At 36.2% G+C, this 26,234-nt stretch overlaps 1 protein-coding gene across 1 annotated transcript; it reads right to left on the bottom strand.

Moving 5' to 3' along the window:
• Nucleotides 1–9,590: 9,590 nt before the first annotated feature.
• LOC309807835 (protein transport protein Sec61 subunit gamma-like) lies at nt 9,591–10,073 on the bottom strand. The gene has a single exon (XM_082627783.1). The coding sequence runs from the start codon at nt 10,056–10,058 to the stop codon at nt 9,759–9,761; it is 300 nt and encodes a 99-aa protein (XP_082483909.1). The 5' UTR covers nt 10,059–10,073; the 3' UTR covers nt 9,591–9,758.
• Nucleotides 10,074–26,234: the final 16,161 nt, after the last annotated feature.

Consider the following 26,234-nt stretch of genomic DNA (forward strand, 5'->3'; position numbering starts at 1 on the left):
CATGCTATTCTCTCTTCTGCAACTTTTTATCTCTATGTGAATGGAAAAGTATTATATCTTTAAGGTCAGAGCCTTGAGAATGGGTTTTCCTGTATATTTCAGGCTATAAGCAACATTCTTAACTTGTAGCAAAAGCAATAGAATACAAAGGTTAAAGTAAAAGAAACAGATCTCATATGGAGTCAGACTTGTTCTTCGCTATTACAAAAACTCTCACTTGGAAAAGTGGAATGCTTCTCTCTCCAGATGCTGCAGGTAATTCTTTTGTTTCCCCTCTCAATGTTTTGTTTATAAAGAGAGAAAAAAAAGCCACTTTTTTTCCTTCACACAATATCTACTCAAATTACGTATACCTTGCAAGTGCAGATTCTTTCATGCTTATTTGTTTGATTTATAAAGAACAAGGGAATTGCTGTAGTACTACAACAAATAAATCTGTATGGTGGCGTGCAGGTGAAGCTGGAGTTAGTGGTTAAAATAACGGCTCACTTGACATTTGTAGATAGAATGTATCTTTTGTTCTTTAAAATACAATACAGGGTGACTTCTTGGGATTTATAACTTTTCTCAACCAAACCATACCACACTTTGTTTGACAGGAAGCTGCAAAGAAGTTTAATGAGCATAAAATGTCATATTATTGATTCTGGAATCAAATCTCTTTGGGAATTGAGAATTGTTTGCTAGGTTATTTTGCTTTTTTCGAGTTTTTAAAACAAATCCTGGGTATCATTCTGCAGAGTCTTACTTAGTAAGGTTGATGGGAGCTTAGTATTCCAGGCACTTAAAAAACAACAACAAAACACCTCCTCAGGTTATCTATCAACCAGTTTTGGGGAACTGTCTGCAGTGTGGATCTTAGACCACTAGCTTCAAAATATCCCTGAAGTATTTTTCTGAAGCTCTGTATCCTGCACTTACTATATCAGAATCTCAAATTGTGGGAACCTAGGAATCTGTACAATAAACATATCATACTGTAGATTCATATGTATGTGTAGGAAAACAAATGTCACAACCCCAAAATGGCTCTTTGGCATGCAGATTATTTTGAGCTGAAAACAATTAAGATCCGAAAGACTCAGGAAGAAATGTTGACCTTCCCCCTTAGCTAGCTAAAGAAATTAGATAGAGGCCTCTTACAGGAAGGGAACAATCACCATAGATAGCTATAGTTTGGACTAGATGTAGTTGACCAGGAGGTACCTAACAAAGTCTATTTGTTAAAAATCCTTCTCTGTGTACCCATTGTCTCTGCATGGCCCAGTAAAAATTTGTTTAACAAACATTTGCTTTTCCATCTTCCTGTGAATTGTATTCCTCCCCTTTGACATCTCAAGCCACTACCCCCAACATCCTCTTTTGTTTTTAGCTGAGAATGGTATTTAAGGTAAGGGTTTAAGCCATTTTGGCGAGTTACTCAGTTTTTCTGGGTCTCTCCAATGTATACAAGTTATTAAACTTTTGTTTGATTTTCTCCTCTTAATCTGTCAATTTAATTCTTAGACCACCCAGAGGAACCTAGTAGGGTGGAGGGATATTTTTTCATCCGCAACATGCAACATCTAGGCTGAAATACCTAAAGAACCAAAGTGTCTAAAGACAATTACAAGGGTAGTAGTTAAAGTAGAAGGAATATTCTTTCATATTTCTGTTTTTTTTTAATTGAAGTTGCATAAAAGTTGAAAGGATAGTAGAATTAACACCTATATACCCTTCACCTAGATGTTTCAATTGTGAGCAGTTTACCTTTTATTTTTCCTTTGGCTGAACCTTTTGAAAGTATTTTGCAGATATCCCAGTTTACTCCTAAATACTCTAGCCAGTATCTCCTACAGAAAGTCTTCCTCCTAAATAACCAATACACAGTTATCACACTAAGAAATTGAACACTGATAAAGTTCTACTACCTAATATGTAGCCCATATTTAAATTTCCCCAGTTGTCTCCATAATGTCTTTTGTTTTGTTTGCATCAAGTTTCCAATCAAGAATTACATATTGTATTTAGTTGCCTCTTTTTTTAAATTTCCTCTAATATGGAAGAATCTTTCTTTTTTTTTGTCTTTTGTGACACTATTATATTTTAAGATATCAGACAAGTTATCTTTAATGTGTGTAAGTTTTTATTTATCTTATTCTTCCTTTGAATTAGTTTTAATAAGAATTCTATAAGGTGATATTGTGCTGTTCTCAGTCAGGTTGTACTTTTATTGGTGATACTAACTTTGATCTCTGGGTTAAGATGTTGTCATATAAAGGTAATTCTCTTTTGTCATTAATAAGTAATCTGAAGCGTGATCCCAGTGATTTATTATCTATTTGATAACATTTGCTTGAAACTACCATTATAGGTTTTAAAATGGAGATATGCTAATAAAACCATTTCTTCTACAATTAATGGTTGGCATGCTTTGTAAAACTTAGATTCCCCTTCTGAGTATTCCCACCCTTTATTTCTGTTTGCTTTGTTCGTATCATCATGAACTCATAGATTCCTTTCATTCTTTACATAATGTGTCATAATTCACTACTGTTGCTATTTATTTTGATTCTTAAAATGTCTCAGATGTGACCAGTGAGAGACCCTTCAAATTGGGCCCTGTGTATCCTTTGATATGAGCATTTTTTGAGCATTTCCATACACTCAGCCACAAATAACTGTCTCACTTTATATCTTCTCTTTCCTCTGGCAACAACAATTTATCCATGAAGCCTTGGCTATTTCAGTAGTGAAAGGAAGTTAGAAACTCAGATTGCGTATGTTTTATAGTTAAGTCGGCTTTGTTATTTGGCCCATTCTGTAGACAGAGCTAGGGAACGTTTTTTGTTTGTTTGTTTGTTTGTTTTTTAATTATGAGTTCATAGTGACAATTATAATTCTGATCCTAAAACACAAAGTCTTTCCTCTCCTTTTCCCATTCCATACTTGCATTTCCCCTTTCTCTTATAGGGAACTTGGTTCTCCAAAACTTTTAATAATACATCTGTACCATTTGCTTAATGTTACAATATACATTAAGTAGTTTGAGAATCACTCAGCCAATACTTATTACTACCAAAAACCCTGCTTTTAAAATTCAAGATTTCTTTTTATTTTTTTCTCTGTAAAATATATCCCACTGACCATATATAGTCAGTACTATGTTCAAAAGTTATCTGATTTGTTTTTCTTCTTTCTTCTGTATGCTTGGGTTATCAGTTTAAAATATATTTGGACTTATTTGTTTTTGTTCATAATCAATTCTATAGCTTTTCCATCCTTACTGATTTTTTTGGGGGGGGTCAAAGTCAAACTATACAATATTAAGAAAAATCACATTCCCTTCTCTGTCTTTTCCACTGTGATTCTACCTACTCAATGTGGTGATCAATTTGACTCATTTTGGTTTATCTTCCCGTGTTCCTTTTTGCAAAACATGTGTTTGTGCATATACGTACATATATATAAACATATATGCACACATATTTTACATATATACATATATACACACAGACACATGTCTATATGTGTATATATACATATATGTAAATGTTCATATATATGTTTGTTTATATATAGTTCTTACAAAGACATACACATTCTTTTCTTTTCTCAGTTTTATTGAGAAATAAATGTATTGGCATACATTTATTGATGTATTGGCATTCATCACTGTATAAGTTTAAGACATATAGCATGATGGTTTGATTCACATATATTGTGAACTGTTTACCACAATAGGTTTGGTTAATATCCATCATCTCATATAGTTACAATTAAAAGAAAAGAAAAAGAATATTATCCTTGTAATGAGAACTCTTGGGATCTACTCTCTTAACAACTTTCCTATGTATGATACAGCAGTGTTAATATAGTCATCATGTTGTACACTATATCCCTAGTACTTATTTATCTTATAAATGGAAGTTTGTACCTTTCAACCACCTTCTTCCTCCCCTTCCCTCCACCTCTAGTAACTATAAATCTTATCTCTTTTTCTATGAGATTAGTGTCTTGTTTTTAGATTCTACATTTAAGTGAGATCATATAGTATCTATCTTTCTCTAACCTTATTTCACTTAGTGTAATGCCCTCAAGTTTCATCCATGTTGTTTCCAATGGCAGGATTGCTTCTGTTTTATAGCTGAATAATATTCCATTGCATGTGTATATGTGTGTGTGTATATATATATATATATATATATATATACATACATACACCGAAACTTCTTTTTTTAAATTAATTAATTAATTAATTTGTTTTTGGCTGTGTTGGGTCTTCGTTGCTGCACGTGGGCTTTCTCTAGTTGTGGCAAGCAGGGACTACTCTTTGTTGCAGTGTGTGGGCTTCTCATTGAGGTGGCTTCTCTTGTTGTGGAGCGTGGGGCTCTAGGCACGTGGGCTTCAGTAGTTGTGGCAGGTGGGCTCAGTAGTTGCGGCTCATGGGCTCTAGAGTGCAGTGTCAGTAGTTGTGGCACATGGGCTTAGTTGCTCCATGGCATGTGGGATCTTCCTGGACAAGGGCTAGAACCCACGTTCCCTGCATTGGCAGGCAGATTCTTAACCACTGTGCCACCAGGGAAGCCCCAAAATTTCTTTATTCATTCTTCCATCAGTGGACACTTAGGTTGTTTCCATGCCTTGGCTATTGAAATAATGTTGCTATGAATATGGGGGAGCGGATATCTTGTTTTTCTTTTTTTTTTTTTTTTTTTTTGCGGTACGCGGGCCTTCTCCCGTTGTGGAGAACAGGCTACGGACACGCAGGCTCAGTGGCCATGGCTCATGGGCCCAGCCGCTCCATGGCATGTGGGATCTTCCCGGACTGGGGCACAAATCCGTGTCCCCTGCATCGGCAGGCGGACTCTCAACCACTGCGCCACCAGGGAAGCCCCGGATATCTTTTTGAGTTAATATTTTCATTTCTTTTGGATATATTTCCAGAAGTGGAAATGCTAGATCATATGGTAGTTCTGTTTTCAATGTTTTGAGGAACCACCATATCATTTTCCATAATGGCTGTGCCAATTTATAATCCCACCAAACAGTGCACAAGGGTTCCCTTTTCTCGACATACATACCAGAATTTGTTATCTCTTATCTTTTTTGATGATGGCCATTCTAATAGGTGTGTAGTGATATCTCATTGTGGTTTTAATTTGCATTTCCCTAATGAATAGTGATGTTGAGCATCTTCTCATGTACCTCTTGGTGATTAATGTATCTTCTTTGGAAAAATCTTCATTTTTTAAATTTGATTAGTTGAGGGTTTTGCTATCAAGTTGTATGAGTTCTTTATATATTTTGAATATTAATCCTTTATCAGATATATGGTGTTGGGGCTCAGAGAGGGCTGCCCCAAAATATAACACAATGGCATATTATTTTGATTAAAGTTACTTAAGAAATGGCCAATGCAAGAGGGACTAACCCTCCTTTCTGTCTCCCTGAAAGCAGGAAATAAATCTCTCATGTGAAAGGTTCACTCCCTGCATCTGGAGGTAGAAGGACACTGTTATTGCCAGAGACAGGGCAATTCAGGCCCTGAGCCTATATATACAAATCTTGTTACTTCTTTAATTTACTACCCCAAATCCAAATTCTGCTGAGATTCTTTACAAACTGAGCACCCAAAACCTAAGTTTCTTTGTCCTGTCAATTTCTCACAAATTTATTGTTTCTTTGTCTAGAAATGAGTATAAAAGCTGCCTACTTTGACCATTTTTTAGGTCCTATTTCTTTGAGACCTCCATGCACATGAATAAAATGTGTTTCTTTTTCTCCTGATAATCTGTCTTGTGTCAATTTTATTATTAGTCCAGCCATAAGAACTCAAGAGGGGTAGAGGGGGGAATTTTCTTCTCCCTTACAATGGTTTGCAATTTTTTTTCCCCATTCTGTAGGTTGTCTTTTCATTTTGTTGATGGATTCTTTTGCTGTGCAAAAGATTTTATAGTTTGATGTAGGCCCACTTGTTAATTTTTTTTAAGTTGTTATTTGTGCTTTATGCAAGATTTCCAAAAAGATGATTGCCAAGAGCTATGTGAAGGAGCCCATTTTCTTCTTGGAATTTCATGGTTTCAGGACTTATATTTAAGTCTTTAATCCATTTTGAGTTAATTTTTGTGAGTGGTGTAAATTACAGGTCAAGTTTTATTCTTCTACATGTGAACATCCAATTTTCCAAGCCCCATTTATTGTAGAAACTGTCTTTTCTCCATTTTGTATTATTGGCTCCCACACGGATTCTTTTTTTTTTTTTACTTTTAGAATTTTATTTTATTTATTAATTATAGAGCAGGTTCTTATTAGTTACCTATTTTATATATATAAGTGTATATATGTCAATCCCAATCTCCCAAATCATCACACCACCACCACCACCCCTCTGCCCCTTTCCCTCCTTGGTGTCCATACGTTTGTTCTGTACATCTGTCTCAATTTCTGCCCTGCAAACCGGTCCATCTGTACCATTTCCTAGGTTCCACATATATGAGTTAATATACGATATTTGTTTTTCTCTTTCTGACTTCACTCTGTATGACAGTCTCTAGATGCATCCACGTCTCTACAAATGACCCAATTTTGTTCCTTTTTATAGCTGAGTAATATTCCATTGTATATATGTACCACTTCTTCTTTATCCATTCATCTGTCGATGGGCATTTAGGTTGCTTCCATGTCCTGGCTATTGTAAATACTGCTGCAATGAACATTGGGGTGCATGTGTCTTTTTGAATTATGGTTTTCTCTGGGTATATGCTCAGTAGTGGGATTGCTGGATCATATGGTAGTTCTATTTTTAGTTTTTTAAGGAACCTCCATACTGTTCTCCATAGTGGCTGTACCAATTTACATTCCCACAAACAGTGCAAGAGGGTTCCCTTTTCTCCACACCCTCTCAAGCAACTGTTGTTTGTAGATTTTCTGAGGATGCCCATTCTAACTGGTGTGAGGTGATACCTCATTGTAATTTTGAGTTGTATTTCTCTAATAATTAGTGATGTTGAACAGCTTTTCATGCACTTCTTGGCCATCTGTATGTCATCTTTGGAGAAATTTAGGTCTTCTGCCCATTTTTGGATTGGGTTGTTTGTTTTTTCAATATTGAGCTGCATGAGCTGTTTACATATTTTGGAGATTAATCCTTTGTCTGATGATTCATTTGCAAATATTTTCTCCCATTCTGAGGGTTGTCTTTTCATATTGTTTATGGTTTCGTTTGCTGTGCAAAAGCTGTTAAGTTTCATTAGGTCCCATTTGTTTATTTTTGTTTTTATTTCCATTACTCTAGGAGGTGGATCAAAAAATATCTTGCTGGGATTTATGTCAAAGAGTGTTCTTCCTATGTTGTCCTCTATGAGTTTTATAGTGCCCAGTCTTACATTTAGGTCTCTAATCCATTTTCAGTTTATTTTTGTATATGGTGTTAGGGAGTGTTCTAAATTCATTCCTTTACATGTAGCTGTCCAGTTTTCCCAGCACCACTTATTGAAGAGACTGTCTTTTCTCCATTGTATACCCTTGCCTCCCTTGTCATAGATTAGCTGACCAGAGGTGCGTGGGTTTATCTCTGGGCTTTCTATCCTGTTCCATTGATCTATATTTCTGTTTTTGTGCCACTACCATACTGTTTTGAGTACTGTAGCTTTGTAGTTCAGTCTGAAGTCTGGGAGCCTGATTCCTCCATCTCCGTTTTCTTTCTCAAGATTGCTTTGGCTATTCAGGGTCTTTTATGTTTCCATACAAATTGTGAAATTTTTTGTTCTAGTTCTGTAAAAAATGCAATTGGTAGTTTGATAGGGATTGCACTGAATCTGTAGATTGCTTTGGGTACTACAGTCATTTTCACAATGTTGATTCTTCCAATCCAAGGACATGGTATATCTCTCCATCTGTTTGTATCATCTTTAATTTCTTTCATCAGTGTCTTACAGTTTTCTGCATACAGGTCTTTTTTCTCCCTAGGTAGGTTTATTCCTAGGTATTTTATTCTTTTTGTTGCAGTGGTAAATGGGAGTGTTTCCTTAATTTCTCTTTCAGATTTTTCGTCATTAGTGTATAGGAATGGAAGAGAATTCTGTGCATTAATTTTGTATCCTGCTACTTTACCAAATTCATTGATTAGCTCTAGTAGTTTTCTGGTGGCATCTTTAGGATTCTCTATGTATAGTATCATGTCATCTGCAAACAGTGACAGTTTTACTTTTTCTTTTCCAATTTGTATTCCTTTTTTTCTTTCATCTCTGATTGCCATTGCTAGGACTTCCAAAACTATGTTGAATAATAGTCATGAGAGGGGACATCCTTGGATTGTTCCTGATCTTAGAGGATATGCTTTCAGTTTTTCACCAGTGAGACTGATGTTTGCCATGGGTTTGTCATATATGGCCTTTATTATGTTGAGGTAGGTTCCCTCTGTGCCATTTTCTGGAGAGTTTTTATCATAAATGGGTGTTGAATTTTGTCGAAAACATTTTCTGTGTCTATTGAGATGATCATATGATTTTTATTCTTCAATTTGTTAATATGGTGTATCACATTGATTGATTTGTGTATATTGAAGAATCCTTGCATCCCTGATATAAATCCCACTTGATCATGGTGTATGACCCTTTTAATGTGTTGTTGGATTCCGTTTGCTAGTATTTTGTTGAGGATTTTTGCATCTATGTTCATCAGTGATATTGGTCTGTAGTTTTCTGTCTTTGTGACATCTTTGTCTGGTTTTGGTATCAGGGTGATGGTGGCCTCATAGAATGAGTTTGGGAGTGTTCCTCCCTCTGCTATATTTTGGAAGAGTTTGAGAAGGATGGGTGTCAGCTCTTCTCTAAATGTTTGATAGAATTCTCCTGTGAAGCCATCTGGTCCTGTGCTTTTGCTTGATGGAAGATTTTTAATCACAGTCTCAATTTCAGTGCTTGTGATTGGCCTTTTTATATTTTCTATTTCTTCCTGGTTCAGTCTCGGAAGGTTTTGCTTTTCTAAGAATTTGTCCATTTCTTCCAGGTTGTCCATTTTATTGGCATATAGTTGCTTGTAGTAATCTCTCATGATCCTTTGTACTTCTGCAGTCCCACACTGATTCTTGTTTCCTTTTTTATCTTACACAAAAGTTAGCATATTTTGCAATTTGCTTTTTCCACCTAATAGTATATATTAGAAATCACCCCAAAGCAGTTATAGAGATTGTCTTCATTCTTTATGGCAACTGCATAGGAATGGTAATGATTGTATGGATTTGTGGATGTATCATTATTTATTCAGATAACCTTCTATGTTTGGCAAGATCTTGTTCCCAATATTTTGTTATTAAAAACAATGCCACAGTGAGAAAATCTATACATATTTTTTTCATACTTTTGACAATGAGACTTCGGAGTAAATTCTTAGAAGTACGGTTGCTGGGTACATTGTAAATTGATAGGAAGTTTTGTCAAATATTACCAAATTCCTCTCCAGAATGCTTGTAATCCTACCAGCAACACATGAAAGTGCCTGTTTTCCAAGCGTTTTACTCACATGTGGTATAGGTTTGTCAAGCTTTTGTTTTTCTGCCAATATTATGAGTGAGAAATGACATAATGTATTGCCCATTTGCGTTACTATTTTTTTTCTATTTTGAAATTATTTTAATTTATAAATAGAAAACATCTTGGAAGAAAAAAATGAAAGAAAAACACAAAACGTATAGGCAAATTTTTACTCCACGAGTGTCTCAAATCCTCACTTGTTCACCAATCCCCAAGATGAAAAACACTTTTCTAACAAGGTATTCAGCCACCAACAATTATGTTATTAATAGGAATATGGATCAATTTCACAAAAAAGCCAATGAATACCATTATAGCAAATCCTATTGCAGTTGCCATGGCAATCTTCTGGAATTCTTTTCTATCCGGTTTGGTGCATCTTTTAACCAGCCGAATTGAGTCCTTCACAAACTGCTGACTTGGCTCAACGAACTGCATTACCTGATCCATGATGCCTGTGCACCGTCCACTCGCCAAGGCCAAGACCTGCGTTACTATTATTGTGGAAGAAGTTGAACATCTTTTTGTAAGTTTTAGGGCCATTTTATGTGTCTATTTGATGAGCTGTAGTTATAGTATTTACTCTTTTTTTTTTTTTTTTTTTTTTATCGTGGTGTGCAGGCCTCTCACTGTCACGGCCTCTCCCATTGCAGAGCACAGGCTCCAGACGTGCTGGGTCAGTAGTTGTGGCTCATGGGCCTAGCCACTCCACGGCATGTGGGATCTTCCCGGACCGGGGCACGAACCCGTGTCCCCTGCATTGGCAGGTGGATTCTTAACCACTGCACCACCAGGGAAGCCCGTATTTACTCATTTTTAACATCGTGTTTCTGATGTCTTTTCCTTTCATAGTATTAGCTCATTTTATATTAGGGGGATTATCTTGTCATCACTGATATCGTTTGGAAGTATTTCCTGTTTTCATTTATCTTTTTACTTTATCTACAGTGTCTTTACACTTTATAACTGTATTTTAATGTAGTTGAATTTATTATGCACTTCTTTTATTGAATTTGAATCTTTAAACCATAGTTGGAAAAGTTTGGTTTTCTCATCTTCAGAATATAATTAATATATGTTTCCTTTTTCTATTACACATATGGCTTATTTTATTTTAGTTTTAGTTTTTGGGTGTTGTTTTTGTTTTTGTTTTTTGACCTCTAATCCATTTGGAGTTTACCCTTGTGTATTGTGCAAAGTGTTCTTCTTTTTTTTTTTCTTTTTACCAAATTTCTATCAGGTTGCCCAGAATAGGTTGTTAATAAGTTATTTTTCCTCAGTGATTTGACATATTTTTATATCCTGGATTTCCCTCTGTACTTAAATATACTTCTGAACTTTCTCTCTTGTTCTACTGATTTATCTATTCCTGTGCCAGCAGCAAGAGGAGGTAGTCTTCATCAATTAGTAACTATTAGAATTACAAGTACTTTTGTTTATTTCAATCCTCAAACATCAAGATATAGGGGCTGTTGGAAATTCCAGGAAATTACATTTATAGAAACAGTTTTTTCAAGTCAAATTAATTAGTCTCAGTCTTTTTAAATTACCATTGCTGTCTGTGCTATGTCAATTTTGAAGTTAGGAGAGGCTTTTTGGAAGAGCCAGTTGTTTAATTTAGTTAGAACCTGGGTAGCATGTAAGAAGAAACATTTAAAAGCTTAATCTCCTACAAGCTGGTCTCTTTGAATTATATTTATCTTCTTCTCCAGTGAGAATGCTCTTATCTGTCTCCAATGTTATTTACTTTGGTTTATTCTTTGATATATATAACTCAAGTGAACAATGAAAAAATTTAGAGAATCTGCATAAAAATTGTGTCAAATGGTGTTCCAAGAGTGAAAGAAATACAATTTCATTCAAATGATCATCTCATGTACATCTTTATTAATCAATGCATGGTGCTAAATTATACTATTTATGTAGTTATTTCATCAGACACAAACATTCTGTTGGAATAGGTTGTTGTTTTTCTTAGGTTCACATTAATTTATGTTGCTCTGATAATTGTAGGAGAGTAGGAAGTTTAAGAGATTGTATTATTCTTTATTATTGTCTTTAAATTTCTGTTATTATATTTAAAATAGCAGTAGTATTATTTCCAGGAAAATATGATATTCAAAACTATTTCATTTGCTAAGTTCTGTATAATATTCTGTAATAAGAACTGTTTATCTGGCTTTTCCACACTTCACACTAGTATGTTGACTGCAATAGTTTGTCTTGATATTCTCTATAACACTGTCTGTACGGTTCCTTCAATATAGAATTTTCTGAAGACAACAAAAAGGCTAATTGCCAATAATTGAATTCATACTATAAAATGAGAATTACATACATTCTCCTAGGCTATTACATTAGAACAGAGGTCAGCAAAGTATGGCCAGCAAACCACATCTGTCCATCTGCCTATTTTTCTAAATAAAGTTTTATTGGAACACAGCCATGCCATTTGTTTACCTACTCTGTGCAGTGTAGTGGCAGAGTTGAATAGGTATGACAGAGGCCATAGGACCCACAAAACCTGAAATATTTACTGTTAGACCATTCAGAGATAATGTTTGCTGATCCCTGACTTAGAAGATACCACATAAATTATAATAAATACAAAGCAACATTTTATCAGAATAGTTGTGTCCTCCCAAAATTTATATGTTGAAATCCTAACCTCCCCCCACCTCAAGGTGATGATATTAGGAGGTGAGGCTTTTGGGAGGTGATTAGTCCCCTTATAAAGAGACCTGCAGAGCTCCCTATCCCTTCTGCCACTTGAGGGTACAAGATGTGGTCAGTTTGCCACCCGGAAACTGGGCTCTCTCACCCTTGCTGGTTTCACTTGGGCCCACAAATGGAGTTGTATTTTGTTGGATAATAGCCCAAGCTGGAAGGTCCAAAGTAGCCTCACGTCTGCTGACAGTTTTGTCCTGACTTTTATCCAGGAGGCTTCACCATACCCGGCTCGGTGTTTCAAGGGAATAAAGGCAGAAACCACATGAAACATTGCACTGAATATCTGTCAGTTCCATCAGGGAGAAGCCAAGCTTTATTCATCATTATATTACTACTTGGCATGGTTTTATAGAGTAGAACATCAAATAGATAAAATTATGGATTACAAAGCAGAATTTAGAGAGAATGAGCTTAACCATGACCATTGTGATCTTTGATAGCAAATCTCTGAAATGAGTCCGTACCATTCCTTGATTTGTCTGATCTACATGGAGAAGACCTCTGACAAAAACTACTTATTTGCCTGTTCTCTCTTGTTAGGCATTGATCAGATTAGCATTGACCATATAGTTGTTTGGGCCAAATATAAAAATAGGTGAAAATATAAGCCTGTTATGAGTTCATATTCAGTATTAACATACAGTGTTAAGAAAGTTCTACTGCAGGCTGTAAATTCATGAAGGGATTTCCAACACCTGAACTGTATTTTCTCTGTGGAATTCAGCTGTCTGGTAAATAGACTTTAACATGCCAGACCCTCGACCTTCATAAGCCTGGAACGTTTCCTTTCAGGCCAGTGATTTATGAGCTCCTATAATGTTTACTTATCAGGTTAAATTGTGCACTAAGGTAACAATCATGTTTGCTCCACTTCAGTCAATTTCTTTGAGTTAGAGGAAATGAATATATTTTGTGTGTGTGTGTGTGTGGTATGTGGGCCTCTCACTGTTGTGGCCTCTCCCGTTGAAGAGCACAGGCTCCGGATGCGCAGGCTCAGCAGCTGCGGCTCACGGGCCCAGCCGCTCCGTGGCATGTGGGATCTTCCTGGACCAGAGCCCGAACCCGTGTCCCCTGCATTGGCAGGCGGACTCTCAAACACTGCGCCACCAGGCAAGCCCAGAAATAAATATTTTTAAAGTAAAATATATTGCAGCACTCTCTTTATAACTGGGGCAACCTTGGATAGATAAAAGATAAATGAAGGTAGAAAGGATAGAAAACAGGTCTGGAGAAACAAGCTATATATATGGACCAAGTAGGCTTTTATTTTAGAAAATGGCTAAATTCAAACAAATGACATTACCTTTTATGACTGAAACCTTCAAGTTTATAATTATTTATAGCATGGGAATAAGTCTTTAGCATTTGGAGAGTTTTAATTATATTTATAAACATTCATTTAATTATCTTCATAAACATGAAGGTTATGGTTAATATTGGAGGCTGGCAATACTTAGGATCCTCTCCTCAATGATTCATTTTAATGTTATGCTCCTTTAAATGATTCTCCTTATGCTTTCCAAATATCTACTTGACACTGGATAGATTTTAGCATTGAAAACTCTTTAAAAGGGACTCATACATAATCACTGAGCAAAACCAACATTTAACAAAAGTCCCTCAATCTAAACTTCATACTCCCTATGTCAAATTTAAGGGTCTTGGGTCAAAAATGATACAAAGGTAAGAAAGTATTATTTAAATTTTTTTAATCAAGATATTATTTTTGCTTAATAAGGACATATTTAGTACTAAGCATTCATTGCATAGAAAACCTCTAATTCCTTTACTTATTTTGTCCTCACAAAAGCAATTTTAGGTAGGCCTTAATATTCCTTGTTCAGACAAAAAGCAAGTTAAACAAAGTAAGGAACTTGCCCAGGTTAAGTGACAGAGCCAGAATTCAAATCCAGACCTGCCCTACTCCAAAGCCTATGCTATGTAAAGTCCACTGTGCAGTTCTCTGTAAGCATGTGTACAGCCATGTTGTGTGTTATCCTAAATGAGGTATTGGTCTGATACTTCTGAGACAGACTGGGACCCTTTGCTGCAGTGCTGCAATACTTGCACCTGGACACACATCTCCTCTAGCAACAACATACAAAGAAACTGTATGGGACTAAAAATAACTGCGTGCATATGCAGTTGGGACAAATTCTGGACAAAAGATACAAAGAGACCAAAAAACCCAACTGCCCAACTGCCACTTTTGAAGAGCCTGGAGCAAAAGCAGGGGGTGGGGAGCAAAAGCAGGGTACTGAGCATGCCCCCCTGCACACAACACCACCTAAGTGGTGGGCAAAACACCTAAGCCACCCCTCTGCTCCAACCCCTGGACACACCCCTACCCTCGCCCCATGTAAGGAACAAGCTTTGCCCCCCACTCAGGGAGTGAGCCAGCAAGGGAACCTGTTGTTTGTTCTTGCTCCCCCCTCCTGCAGCAGGCACCCCAATAAAGCCTTGCCTGAATTTCTTGTCTGACCTCTGATCAATTTCTATGGATTAAGGAGGCCAAGAACCCTGGTTGGTAACAGTTAGATGTTTACACATCCTTCTAAATATCATAGAATGACTAAGTGGCTAGTCAAAAATCTGCTGGGGCATTTGTGGTCCCAGTAGAGTAAGCAGAGTTCTTCAGGCAGCTAAAACCTTATGTCATTCCAATATCCTGGACATTCTTTTGTCTGGAATTGTTCCCTGGACAATTTTATATTATTGTAGAAAGAATGTAGTTCCACTAAAAGAGAAATGAGGTTTAGGTACAGATAAGCTTGGATCCCAGCACCAGCATTTCTCACCAATGTTATTTAGGTAGACAATTCTCTGAGCTTTGGATTCTTCATTTGTAAAATAAAGGTAATAATTGTACCTAACTCAACTAACTGAGATTTGGTGAGAAATAAAGGAGTATTATGTGTGGAAATTCGTCACTGAAGGTAAATAATCACAGTCCTTTTATTGCTTTACGGTAGACATCTTAGCAACCTACTTTAGTGTTTCTGTTCTTTCTTAAATAACACTACCTTTCCCTCGAGTCTTAACAGATAGTATTTACAGAATGGTTTCTACATGCCAGGTACTACACTGGTATCTGGATAGAGCAGTGGACAAGAGAGGAGGAAAAGAAAGGTGCGACAGGTAACTAGATATGGGAGGGGTTAAAAGTGTCTGAGAGGTTTCAGGACTCAGTAACTGGGAAAAAAGTTGAAAGTCTTTAAAAGGAAAAAGAAGATTAGAAAGAGTAATATCTAAGGCAGATGTGTAGTGTTTAGTCATGTTTAGGATGATGGCATGATTCTGGATGGGAATTATCCATACTGCATTTGGAGCATTAGGAATAGAAACTGAACAAGATATTTTGACTAAAATTTCAACTTTAAAATTTGTTAGATCGAGTGACAAAATAATAGCAACAGAGGTAACTATATAAAAATAAAATTGAAAGGTTGGGCATAGGAACATGGGACATGCTGTCATTTAGAGGAAGGGAGGAGTCATGGGAATCTCTACATGAATTTGAGAAATATCAGACATGAGAGTAAGAAAGAATTTGCAAGAGCAGAGTATAAGAGAAGCCATTGAAATACTGTAGTGTGCTACTTACTAGCTGTGTAACTTAGATGTCTGAACTTGTTTATGCTTCTATATAATGGGGACAGTAACACACACATGCAAATGATATTATGAGAATTAAGACAGTTAAAGAAAGAGGCAGTGTAGTAGGTTGGATAAGAGTGCTGATTCTGGCGGGTACAATCCTGTCTCTGCCCGTCAAAGACTGTCAACTCTAAAAAAGCTGACAACCTCGTCACCTCAGTTTCTTTTTTTTTTAGTTTTATTGAGGTATAATTGACAAAAAAAATTGTAAGACATTTAAAGTGTACATCGTGGTGATTTGATGTACATATACGTTGTGAGGAGACTCCTCCCATCTAGTTAATTCGCACATCTATCACCTCACCACTTCTTCTCCTTCTCCTTGTTCTTATTCTTATTATTTTGATGATAGCATTTAAGTTCTACTTTGTTAACATATTTCAATCATATGATGCAGTGTTATCAAATATAATACCATTTTGTACATTATATCCTCAGACCATATTCATCTTATGGTTTGTACCCTGAAAATCTGTACTGTTTCACGAATCTCTATTTCCCCTACCACTTAAGCCCTGGAAACCACTTTTCTACCCTCTATTTCTATGAATGTTACTTTCTTTTAAAGATTTTACATTTAAGTGTTACTATGAAGTATTTGTCTTACCCTGTCTAACCTACCTCACTTAGCATAATGCCCTCAAGGTCCAGCCATGTTGTCACAAATGGCAGGATTTTCTTCTTTCTCATGGTTGATTAATATTCCATTGTATGGGGCTTCCCTGGTGGCGCAGTGGCTGGGAGTCTGCCTGCCGATGCAGGGGACACGGGTTCGTGCCCCGGTCTGGGAAGATCCCACATGCTGCGGAGCAGCTGGGCCCATGAGCCATGGCCGCTGAGCCTGCGCTCCGCAATGGGAGAGGCCGCAACAGTGAGAGGCCCACGTACTGCCAAAAAAAAAAAAAAAAAAAAATTCCATTGTATGTACATTTTGAACAACATGGGGATTAGGAGCACCAATGCTCCACACAGTCAAACATCTTCTTATAATTTATAGCTGGCCCCCTGTATCCTTGGTTCCTCTGGATCTGAGGTTCCACATCCATGTACTCAACCAACCTATGGTCATGTAGTACTGTATTATTTACTATTGAAAAAAATCCGTGTATAAGTGGACCCTCAAAGTTGAAACCCATGTTTTTCAAGGGTCAGCTGCATATATATATATATATATATATATATATATATATATATATATATATATTTATCATCCCATCCTCTTTAACCATTCATTCATTGGTGGACACTTAGGTTGTTTCCATATCTTACCTATCATGAATAATGGCTACAGTGAACATGGGAGTGTCAATATCTCTTTAATATCCTTTTAAAATTTCTTTGAATATATACCCAGAAGTGGGATTGCTGGGTCATATGATAGCTCTATTTTTAATTTTTTGAGTAACTTCCATACTGTTTTCCATTGTGGCTGCACCAATTTACATTCTTACCAAAAGTGCACAGAGGTTCCCTCTTCACATCCTTGCCAATACATGTTATCTCTTTTTTTTTCTTTGTTGATAGCCATTCTAATAGATGTGAGGTGATGTTCCATTGTGGTTTTTATTTTCATATCCTGATAATTAGTAGTGTTGTGGACCTTTCCGTGTACCTGTTAGCCATTTGCATGTCTTCTTGGAAAAGTGGCTATTCAGTTCTTCATTTTTCAATCAGATTCTTTTTTTTTGCTATTGAGTTGCATGCATTCTTTATATATTTTGGACATTAACCTCTTATCATATATATGATTTGATGATTTGCAAATATTTTTCCCATTCCTTAGGTTGACTTTTCATTTTGTTGATGATTTTCTTTACTGTGAAGAAGATTTTTAGTTTAATGTAGTCTCACTTATTTATTTTTGCTTTTTTTTTGCCTTTGCTTTGGTGTCAAATCCAAAAGATCATCATAGAGTGTGATGTAAAGGAGCTTATTGCGTTTGTTTTCTTTTAAGAATTTTATGGCTTTAGGTCTTATGTTCAGCTCTTTAATCCATTCTGAGTTGGGTTTTTTTGTATGGCATAAGATAGGGATCCACTTTCATTCTTTTGAATGTGGCTGTCCAGTTTTCCCAACACCATTTATTGACGGTAATATCGTTTCCCCAAGTATAGTCTTGGCTTTTTTGTTTTAAGTTAGTTGCCCATATATGCATGGGTTTATTACTAGGCTCTCTATTTTGTTTCATTGATCTATATGTTTGTTTTTATGCCAATTTCATACTGTTTTGATTACTATAGCTTTGTAGTATAGTTTGAAATCAGAAGTGTGATTCCTTCAGCTTTGTTCTTTCTCAAGATTTCTTTGGCATTTGGGGTCTTTTGTGGTTCCATACAACTTGTAGGATTGCTTTTACTGTTTCTATGGAATATGTTAATTTTTTTAAATTTATTAAATTTATTTATTTTTGGCTGTCTTGGGACTTCGTTGCTGCATGGGCTTTCTCTAGTTGTGGCAAGCAGGGGCTACTCTTCATTGTGGTACGTGGGTATCTCATTACAGTGCCTTCTCTTGTTGCAGAGCACGGGCTCCAGGCACACGGGCTTCGGTTGTTGTGGCACATGGGCTTAGTAGTTGTGGCTCACAGGCTCTAGAGCGCAGGCTCAGTAGTTGTGGTGCATGGGCTTAGTTGCTCTGTGGCATGTGGGATCTTTCCAGACCAGGGCTCAAACCCATGTCCCCTGCACTGACAGGCAGATTCCTAACCACTGCGCCACCAGTGCGGCCCTGGAATATGTCATTTGAATTTTGATATGTTTTAATTTTGTAATGAATCTGTAGATTGTTTTGGGTAGTATGGACATTTTAACATCATTAATTCTTCCAATTCATGAGTATGGAATGTTTTTTCATTTATGTATGCCTTCTTCAATTTCTTTCATCAATGTCTTACAGGTTTTCATTACAGATCTTTCACCTCCTTGGTTAAATTTATTCCTGAGCATTTTATTGTTTTTGATGCAATTATAAGTGGAATTTTTAAATTTCCCTTTCTGATCATTTGTTTTCTTTGTATAGAAACACAGCCAATTTTTGTATATTGATTTTACATCCTGCAAATTTACTAAAAATTTTTTTATTAGTTCTAACATTTTTTTTGGTGGAGTGTTTAGAGTTTTCTATATAGAGCATCATATCACCTGCAAACAGTGACAGTGTTACTTCTTCCTTTCCAGTTTGTATATCTTTTATTTCTTTTTCTTGCCTAATTTCTCAAGCTAGAACCTCCAATATTATGTTGAATAAAAGTAGTGAGAATGGGGATCCTTGCTTCATTTCTGATATTAGAGGAAAAGCTTTAAGTTTGCCACTATTGAAAATGATGTTAGCTGTGGGCTTGTCATATATGACATTTATCCTGTTGAGGTTCATTCCCACTACACTCAGATTGCTGAGAGTTTTTATCATAAATTGTTGTTGAATTTTGTCAAAAGATTTTTCTGAATCTATTGAGATATCATATGATTTATATCCTCTATTTTGTTAATGTGGTATATATCATATTGATTGATTTGTGAATCTTGAACCATCATAGCATCTCAGAGATAAATCCCACTTGGTCATAATATATGATCCTTTTAATGTACTGTTGAATTGGATTTGCTGATGTTTTGTTGATGATATTTGCCTCTGTGTTCATCATGAATATTGCCTGTAATTGTCTTTTTAAGTAGCGTGCTTGTCTGATTTTGGCATCAGGGTAATGCTGCTTCATAAAATGAGTTTGGAAGTGTTCCTTCCTCTTGTATTTTTTGGAAAAGTTTGAGAACAGTTGGTATTAATTCTTTTTTAAATGTTTGGTAGAATTCACCAGTGAATCCATCTGGTACTAGACTTTTGTTTGTTGAGAGATTTTTTATTACTGATCAGTCTTTTTGCTAGTAATTGGTTTGTTCAGATTTTCAATTTCATCATGATTCAGTCTTGGTATTTATGTTTCTAGGAATTTATCCATTTCTTCCAGGTTGTCCAATTAGTTGCTGTACAGTTGTTTATAGTAGACTGGTTGCCTGGAAATGGAAATACTGAGCATTAAAGACAGGAAAACAACTGAACAGCTTTTCTTAATATAATATTTTTCATTAATTTCATTAATATATTTAAAATTATGACTTGAGCAGTGTGTGAATAGAATAACTGAAGGGTTTGTTTTATTAATGCTGTTGAATTGTTTTGCTATCTTTTATGTTCAGTATTATTTGATACTAGTGATAACAATAGTAATAATAATTATTTTAGAATTCTGACTATTTTGAAATTTTCCATGCATTTTTGAGTGATTCTTCCTCCAGATAATTTGTGTCATTATTATTATTGAAAATCATAATCATGATTGAATATAGATATAAAGTATACACATGCTAAAGATTTCATTTAATTCATTAATTAAAGAGGGAACACACTATGATGCTATAATACGTTCAAAGGAGAATTCACAGTACCACTCCACACATCTGTAGTCAAATACGAAATGTTGAAATAAATTTAAAAGTAGATACAAAAACAGGCGAAACTTGCTAGTATCTACAGGCCAGTAATTAATTGTATTCCACAAGACCAAATTTGATTTCTAGCAGTAAGAGTTACTTACATTCCAGCTCATTATAAAATGAATTTTGCCAACCTATTTTGATACTACAAATAGCATCAAGCACCTGTAAACTTATGGTATAAGAGATATATTGGATCTCCAACAGGAAAATTCACTAAGTTAAGTGGAAACTGAGAGATCTGAAAGGTGAAAAACAAACCCATCTGTCCTTTCTTTAAGTGAGATGTGATGAACTGCTTAAAGCTATTCACAAAGCAAGAATGGCTTAGAAATCATGAGAAAAGAGCTTTATTTTCTCTCTACCCTCTGATCAAGAATTCTATTTTCTCTCTACCCTCTGATCTTGTTTATTTGGCCCCACTGGGCTGGGCAGTGTTTATTACTGAGTTAAGTTTAAATTTAAATTGTTCACAAAGGGTAAATTTGAGATACTAGGAAATACAAGTCAGTATTCTCCAAAATACCTAAAGCTACACTCATGATCATCTCCAGAGATGCATTTTTAATATTAATTCAATCATGCACCAAAGTCAATAGAGAAAGTGTTTTCGGAAAAATATACATATACACACATATACACACATATAACAACCTCATTGATTCTAACCCAAATATTGATGTTATTTTCATAGCTTTAATTTTTAGTGTTATTATCTGTAGTGAAATTATAGAAATAAATGACGTAGATTTATTAATATTAGCATTTCTATAGAGAAGTTTGTGCTAGTATTTAACAATGGATATTTAAAGAAATTGACTTTGACATTCTGATGATTCAGAGGTAAAGTTCCCATATTCTAAAATCTATGAACTAAATAAATACCAGTAACTTCAGTTAAAAAAAAAAAGCTATCACTTATTCCAGAACCCAACTATTCAGGATTCAGCTGCTCCTCTGTGGTTACATTCAGGCTAAGTACCAGCACGAGGTAGCTTAGTGGCAAAAAGCTCTGCAATCTGTGATTTGCAACATCATGAAAAGATAATAACTTAATAACTATTTTTTCTTCTATTATAAAAATACAAAAAAATCAATATCAACTACTGAAGATTTTGAAATATTGAGTAAGGTTTTGGTTTTTTTTGCCTTCTATCATGATAATTCCCTTTTATGTAGTCTTCCCCTGAACAAATCTAGCAGTTGTACATTGAGCCAGATCTTATAGCTTGTCTCCTTTCACAGAAGTTGAGGAAAATAAGATGAGAAAAAAAAAAAGTTATATTATTACTTTGCCCTTGAGTGGTCAGTAACTACCAGGGACACACTTCAAAACAAAGCAAAACAAAACAGTTAAATGACCCTTCTTTTTTTATTTCCTACCTACCTTACTTTACTGTGCTAGACATTTACATCTGTACATTTATCCCAGATAACAAGAAATTTAAAAGATTCAGTATATTGAAACAAAGAAAATGTGGGACTTCTTTTCATAGTATTAAGTGAGTAATAAGTGTCCTTGGAATCTCCAAAGACCCAAAGGAGATAATAAAATGGAAATGGGATGCTGAAGTGGGTGGGCAGTTAAAAAATGCAACTAATATATTGACCACCTATTATGTGGTCCCCAAAGTCCTAATCTTTTTTTTTTTTGCGGTATGCGGGCCTCTCACTGTTGTAGCATCTCCCATTGCGGAGCACAGGCTCCGGACGTGCAGGTTCAGCAGCCATGGCTCACGGGCCCAGCCGCTCCGCGGCATGTGGGATCTTCCCGGACCGGGGCACGAACCCGTGTCCCCTGCATCGGCAAGCGGACTCTCAACCACTGCGCCACCAGGGAAGCCCAAAGTCCTAATCTTTTACCACAGCAATCCTGCAAACTAAGATTTTCCTGTCTCCATTGTACAAAGGAGTAACCTCAAGTTAATAAACATAGCTAATGTGCTTGCTTGCTTGCTTATTTATTTATTTATAACTTGTGGCAGGAGCTTTGAGAAATATTTAAGAATATACAGCTACTAATTAATGAAGCTGAATCTAAATTCCCTTTTTAATCAAACTTTTTGCTCTGTCAACTAAACCAAGCTGTAATTTCTGAGTTATATGAAAATGACATTGGCAGGTAGATATTTATTAAGGCTTTATCTTCCCTCCATCATAAAGGACATAAAGTGGCTAGTGAAAATGAGGCAAAGATACCAAGAGTGATATAATCTATCTTCCAAGGGTATCTGAAATGCCTGTAAGTCATTGATATGCTATTCTTAGACACAAATTTAGCCATAGTAATTTTAGAATGTTTGAGGATGATGAAGCACTTCTAGGAAAATTCATGACTTTAAGATATATATTTTTTAACATAATAATCCACCAGTCCTTCTTTATATTTCCAGTTGTGTAGCTCAGAAATTACAAGACTCTTTTTGTTTCATTAATTTTATTTCTAGTCTGGCCTGGTTCTGTCCCCAGAGGATGTTCCACAATAAAATCTTAAAAATTCACCTTCTCTGAGGTTTTAGCTATCATACTACAAAGCTCTCAAGCATTTCAAACAAAACCATCCTCTTTAAATGTTTCTATTCCTACACTTGTTTTCCATCCCTGTAAAATCCATGTTTACTTTCTAAAAATTCATTAGAGGACAGGTAGCTTTTCAGGTAAAGCTACCACTTTCAACCACTGATACTGGAACAGGGTGAGGGGGAGAATAAAAACTCAAAATGGACCTTGGATTTAAATGTAAAACTTTTTAAACATTAAATGTAAAACAAAATTTTTTTTAAAAAGTCTTCAGGAATTGGATTGAGTGATGACTTCATAGACATGACATTAAGAACATGATAAAGTAAAATTTTTATAAATGTTATTTCATCAAAATTAAATAAACTTATTCTGTGTAAGACCCACCAATTGAGAGGATGAAAGGAAAGGCTACAGACTAAGATAAGAAATTTGCAACCCACATATGTAACAAAAGACTTGGGTTCCAGAATATATAAAGAACACTTAAAAATCAACAGCAGTGGGGGATTGGTTCAAGATGGTGGAGGAGAAGGACATGCTCTCACTCCATCTTTCTAGAACACTGGAATCACAACTAACTGCAGAGCAATCATCAACAGGAAGACACTGGAACTCACCAGAAAAGATAACCCACATGCAAAGACAAAGGAGAAGCCACAATGAGACAGTATGAGGGGTGCTATCACAGTAAACTCAAATCCCATAACTGCTGGGTGGGTGACTCACAAACTGGAGAACACTTATACCACAGAAGTCCTCCCACTGGAGTGAAGGTTCTGAGCCACACATCAGGCTTACAAACCTGGGAGCCTGGCAATGGGAGGAGGAATTCCTAGAGAATCAGACTGTGAAGGCTAGCAGGACTTGATTGCAGGACTTCACCAGGACTGGGGGAAACAGAGACTCCACTCTTGGAGGGCACACACAAAGTAGTGTGCACATCAAGACCCAGGGGAAGGAACAGTGACTCCATAGGAGACTGAACCAGACCTAACTGCTAGTGTTGGAAGGTCTTCTGCAGAGGCGAGGGGGAGCTGTGGCTCACCAAGGGACAAGGACAATGGCAGCAGAAGTTCTGGGAAGTACTTCTTGGCATGAGCCCTCCCAGAGTCTGCCATTAGCCCGACCAAAGAGCCTGGGTAGGCTCCAGTGTTGGGTCACCTCAGGTCAAACAACCAACAGGGAGGGAACTCAGCCACACCCATCAGCAGACAAGCAGATTAAAGTTTTACTGAGCTCTGCCCACCAGAGCAACAGCCAGCTCTACCCACTACCAGTCCCTCCCATTAGGAAACTTGCACAAGCCTCTTAGGTAGCCTCATCCACCAGAGGGCAGGCAGCAGAAACAAGAAGAACTACAATTATGCAGCCTGTGGAAGGAAAACCACATTCACAGAAAGACAGACAAAATGAAAAGGGAGAAGACTCTGTACCAGATGAAGGAACAAGATAAAATCCCAGAAAAACAACTAAATGAAATGGAGATAGGCAATCTTCCAGAAAAGGAATTCAGAATAATGATAGTGAAGATGATCCAGGACCTTGGAAAAAGAATGGAGGCAAAGATCAAGAAGATGCAAGAAATGTTTAACAAAGATCTAGAAGAAATAAAGAACAAACAAACAAAGATGAACAATACAATAACTGATATGAAAAATACACTATAAGGAATCAATAGCAGAATAACTGAGGCAGAAGAACAGATAAGTGACCTGGAAGACAGAATGGTGGAATGCACTGCTGTGAAACAGAATAAAGAAAAAAGAATGAAAAGAAATAAAAGCAGCCTAAGACATCTCTGGGACCACATTAAATGCACCAACATTAACATTATAGGGGTCCCAGAAGGAGAACAGAGAGAGAAAGGACCCGAGAAAATATTTGAAGAGATTATAGTCGAAAACTTTCCTAACATGGGAAAGGAAATAGCCAACCAAGTCCAGGAAACACAGAGAGTCCCATACAGGAAAAACCCAAGGAGAAACAGGCCAAGACAATAGTAATCAAATTGGCAAAAATTAAAGAAAAAGAAAAAGTATTGAGAGCAGCAAGGGAAAAATGACAAATAACATACAAGGGAACTTCCATAATGTTAACAGCTGATTTCTCAGCAGAAACTCTACAAGCCAGAAGGGAGTGGCATGATATACTTAAAGTGGTGAAAGGGAAGAACGTACATCCAAGATTACTCTACCTGGCGAGGATCTCATTCAGATTTGAGGGAGAAATTAAAAGCCTTACATACAAGCAAAAGCTAAGAGAATTCAGCACCACCAAACCAGCTCTACAACAAATGCTAAAGGAACTTCTCTAAGTGGGAAACACAGAGAAGAAAAGGACCTACAAAAACAAACACCCCAAAATTAAGAAAATGGTAATAGGAACATACATATCAATAATTACCTTAAATGTGAATGGATTAAACACTCCAACCAAAAGACACAGGCTTGCTGAATGGATACAAAACCAAGACCCATATATATGCTGTCCACAACAGACCCACTTCAAACCTAGGGACACATACAGACTGAAACTGAGGGGATGGAAAAAGATATTCCATGCAAATGGAAATCAAAAGAAAGCTGGAGAAGCAATACTCATATTAGGTAAAATAGACTTAAAAGAATGTTACAAGAGACAAGGGAGGAATCTACATAATAATCAAGGTATCAATCCAAGAAGAAGATATAACAGTTATAATATATATGCACCCAACAGAGGAGCACCTCAATACATAAGGCAACTGCTAACAGCTCTAAAAGAGGAAATCGACAGTAACACAATAGGAGTAGGGGACTTTAACACCTCACTTACACCAATGGACAGATCATCCAACCGAAAATTAATAAGGAAACACAAGCTTTAAATGACACAATAGATCAGATAGATTTAATTGATATTTATAGGACATACCATCCAAAAACAGCAGATTACACTTTCTTCTCAAGTGCACATGGAACATTCTCCAGGACACATCACATCTTGGGTCACAAATCAAGCCTCAGTAAATGTAAGAACATTGAAATCATATCAAGCATCTTTTCTGATCACAATGCTATAAGATTAGAAATGAATTACAGGGAAAAAAAACGTAAAAAACACAAACACATGGAGGCTAAGCAATACGTTACTAAGTAACCAAGAGATCACTGAAGAAATCAAAGAGGAAATCAAAAAATACCTAGAGACAAATGACAATGAAAACACTATGATCCAAAACCTATGGGATGCAGCAAAAGCCATTCTAAGAGGGAAGTTTATAGCTATACAATCCTACCTCAGGAAACAAGAAAACTCTCCAATAAACAATCTAATGTTA

This window comes from Mesoplodon mirus, assembly GCF_964341445.2.
Source record: "Mesoplodon mirus genome assembly, chromosome: 7".
NCBI lineage: Eukaryota > Metazoa > Chordata > Mammalia > Artiodactyla > Ziphiidae > Mesoplodon > Mesoplodon mirus.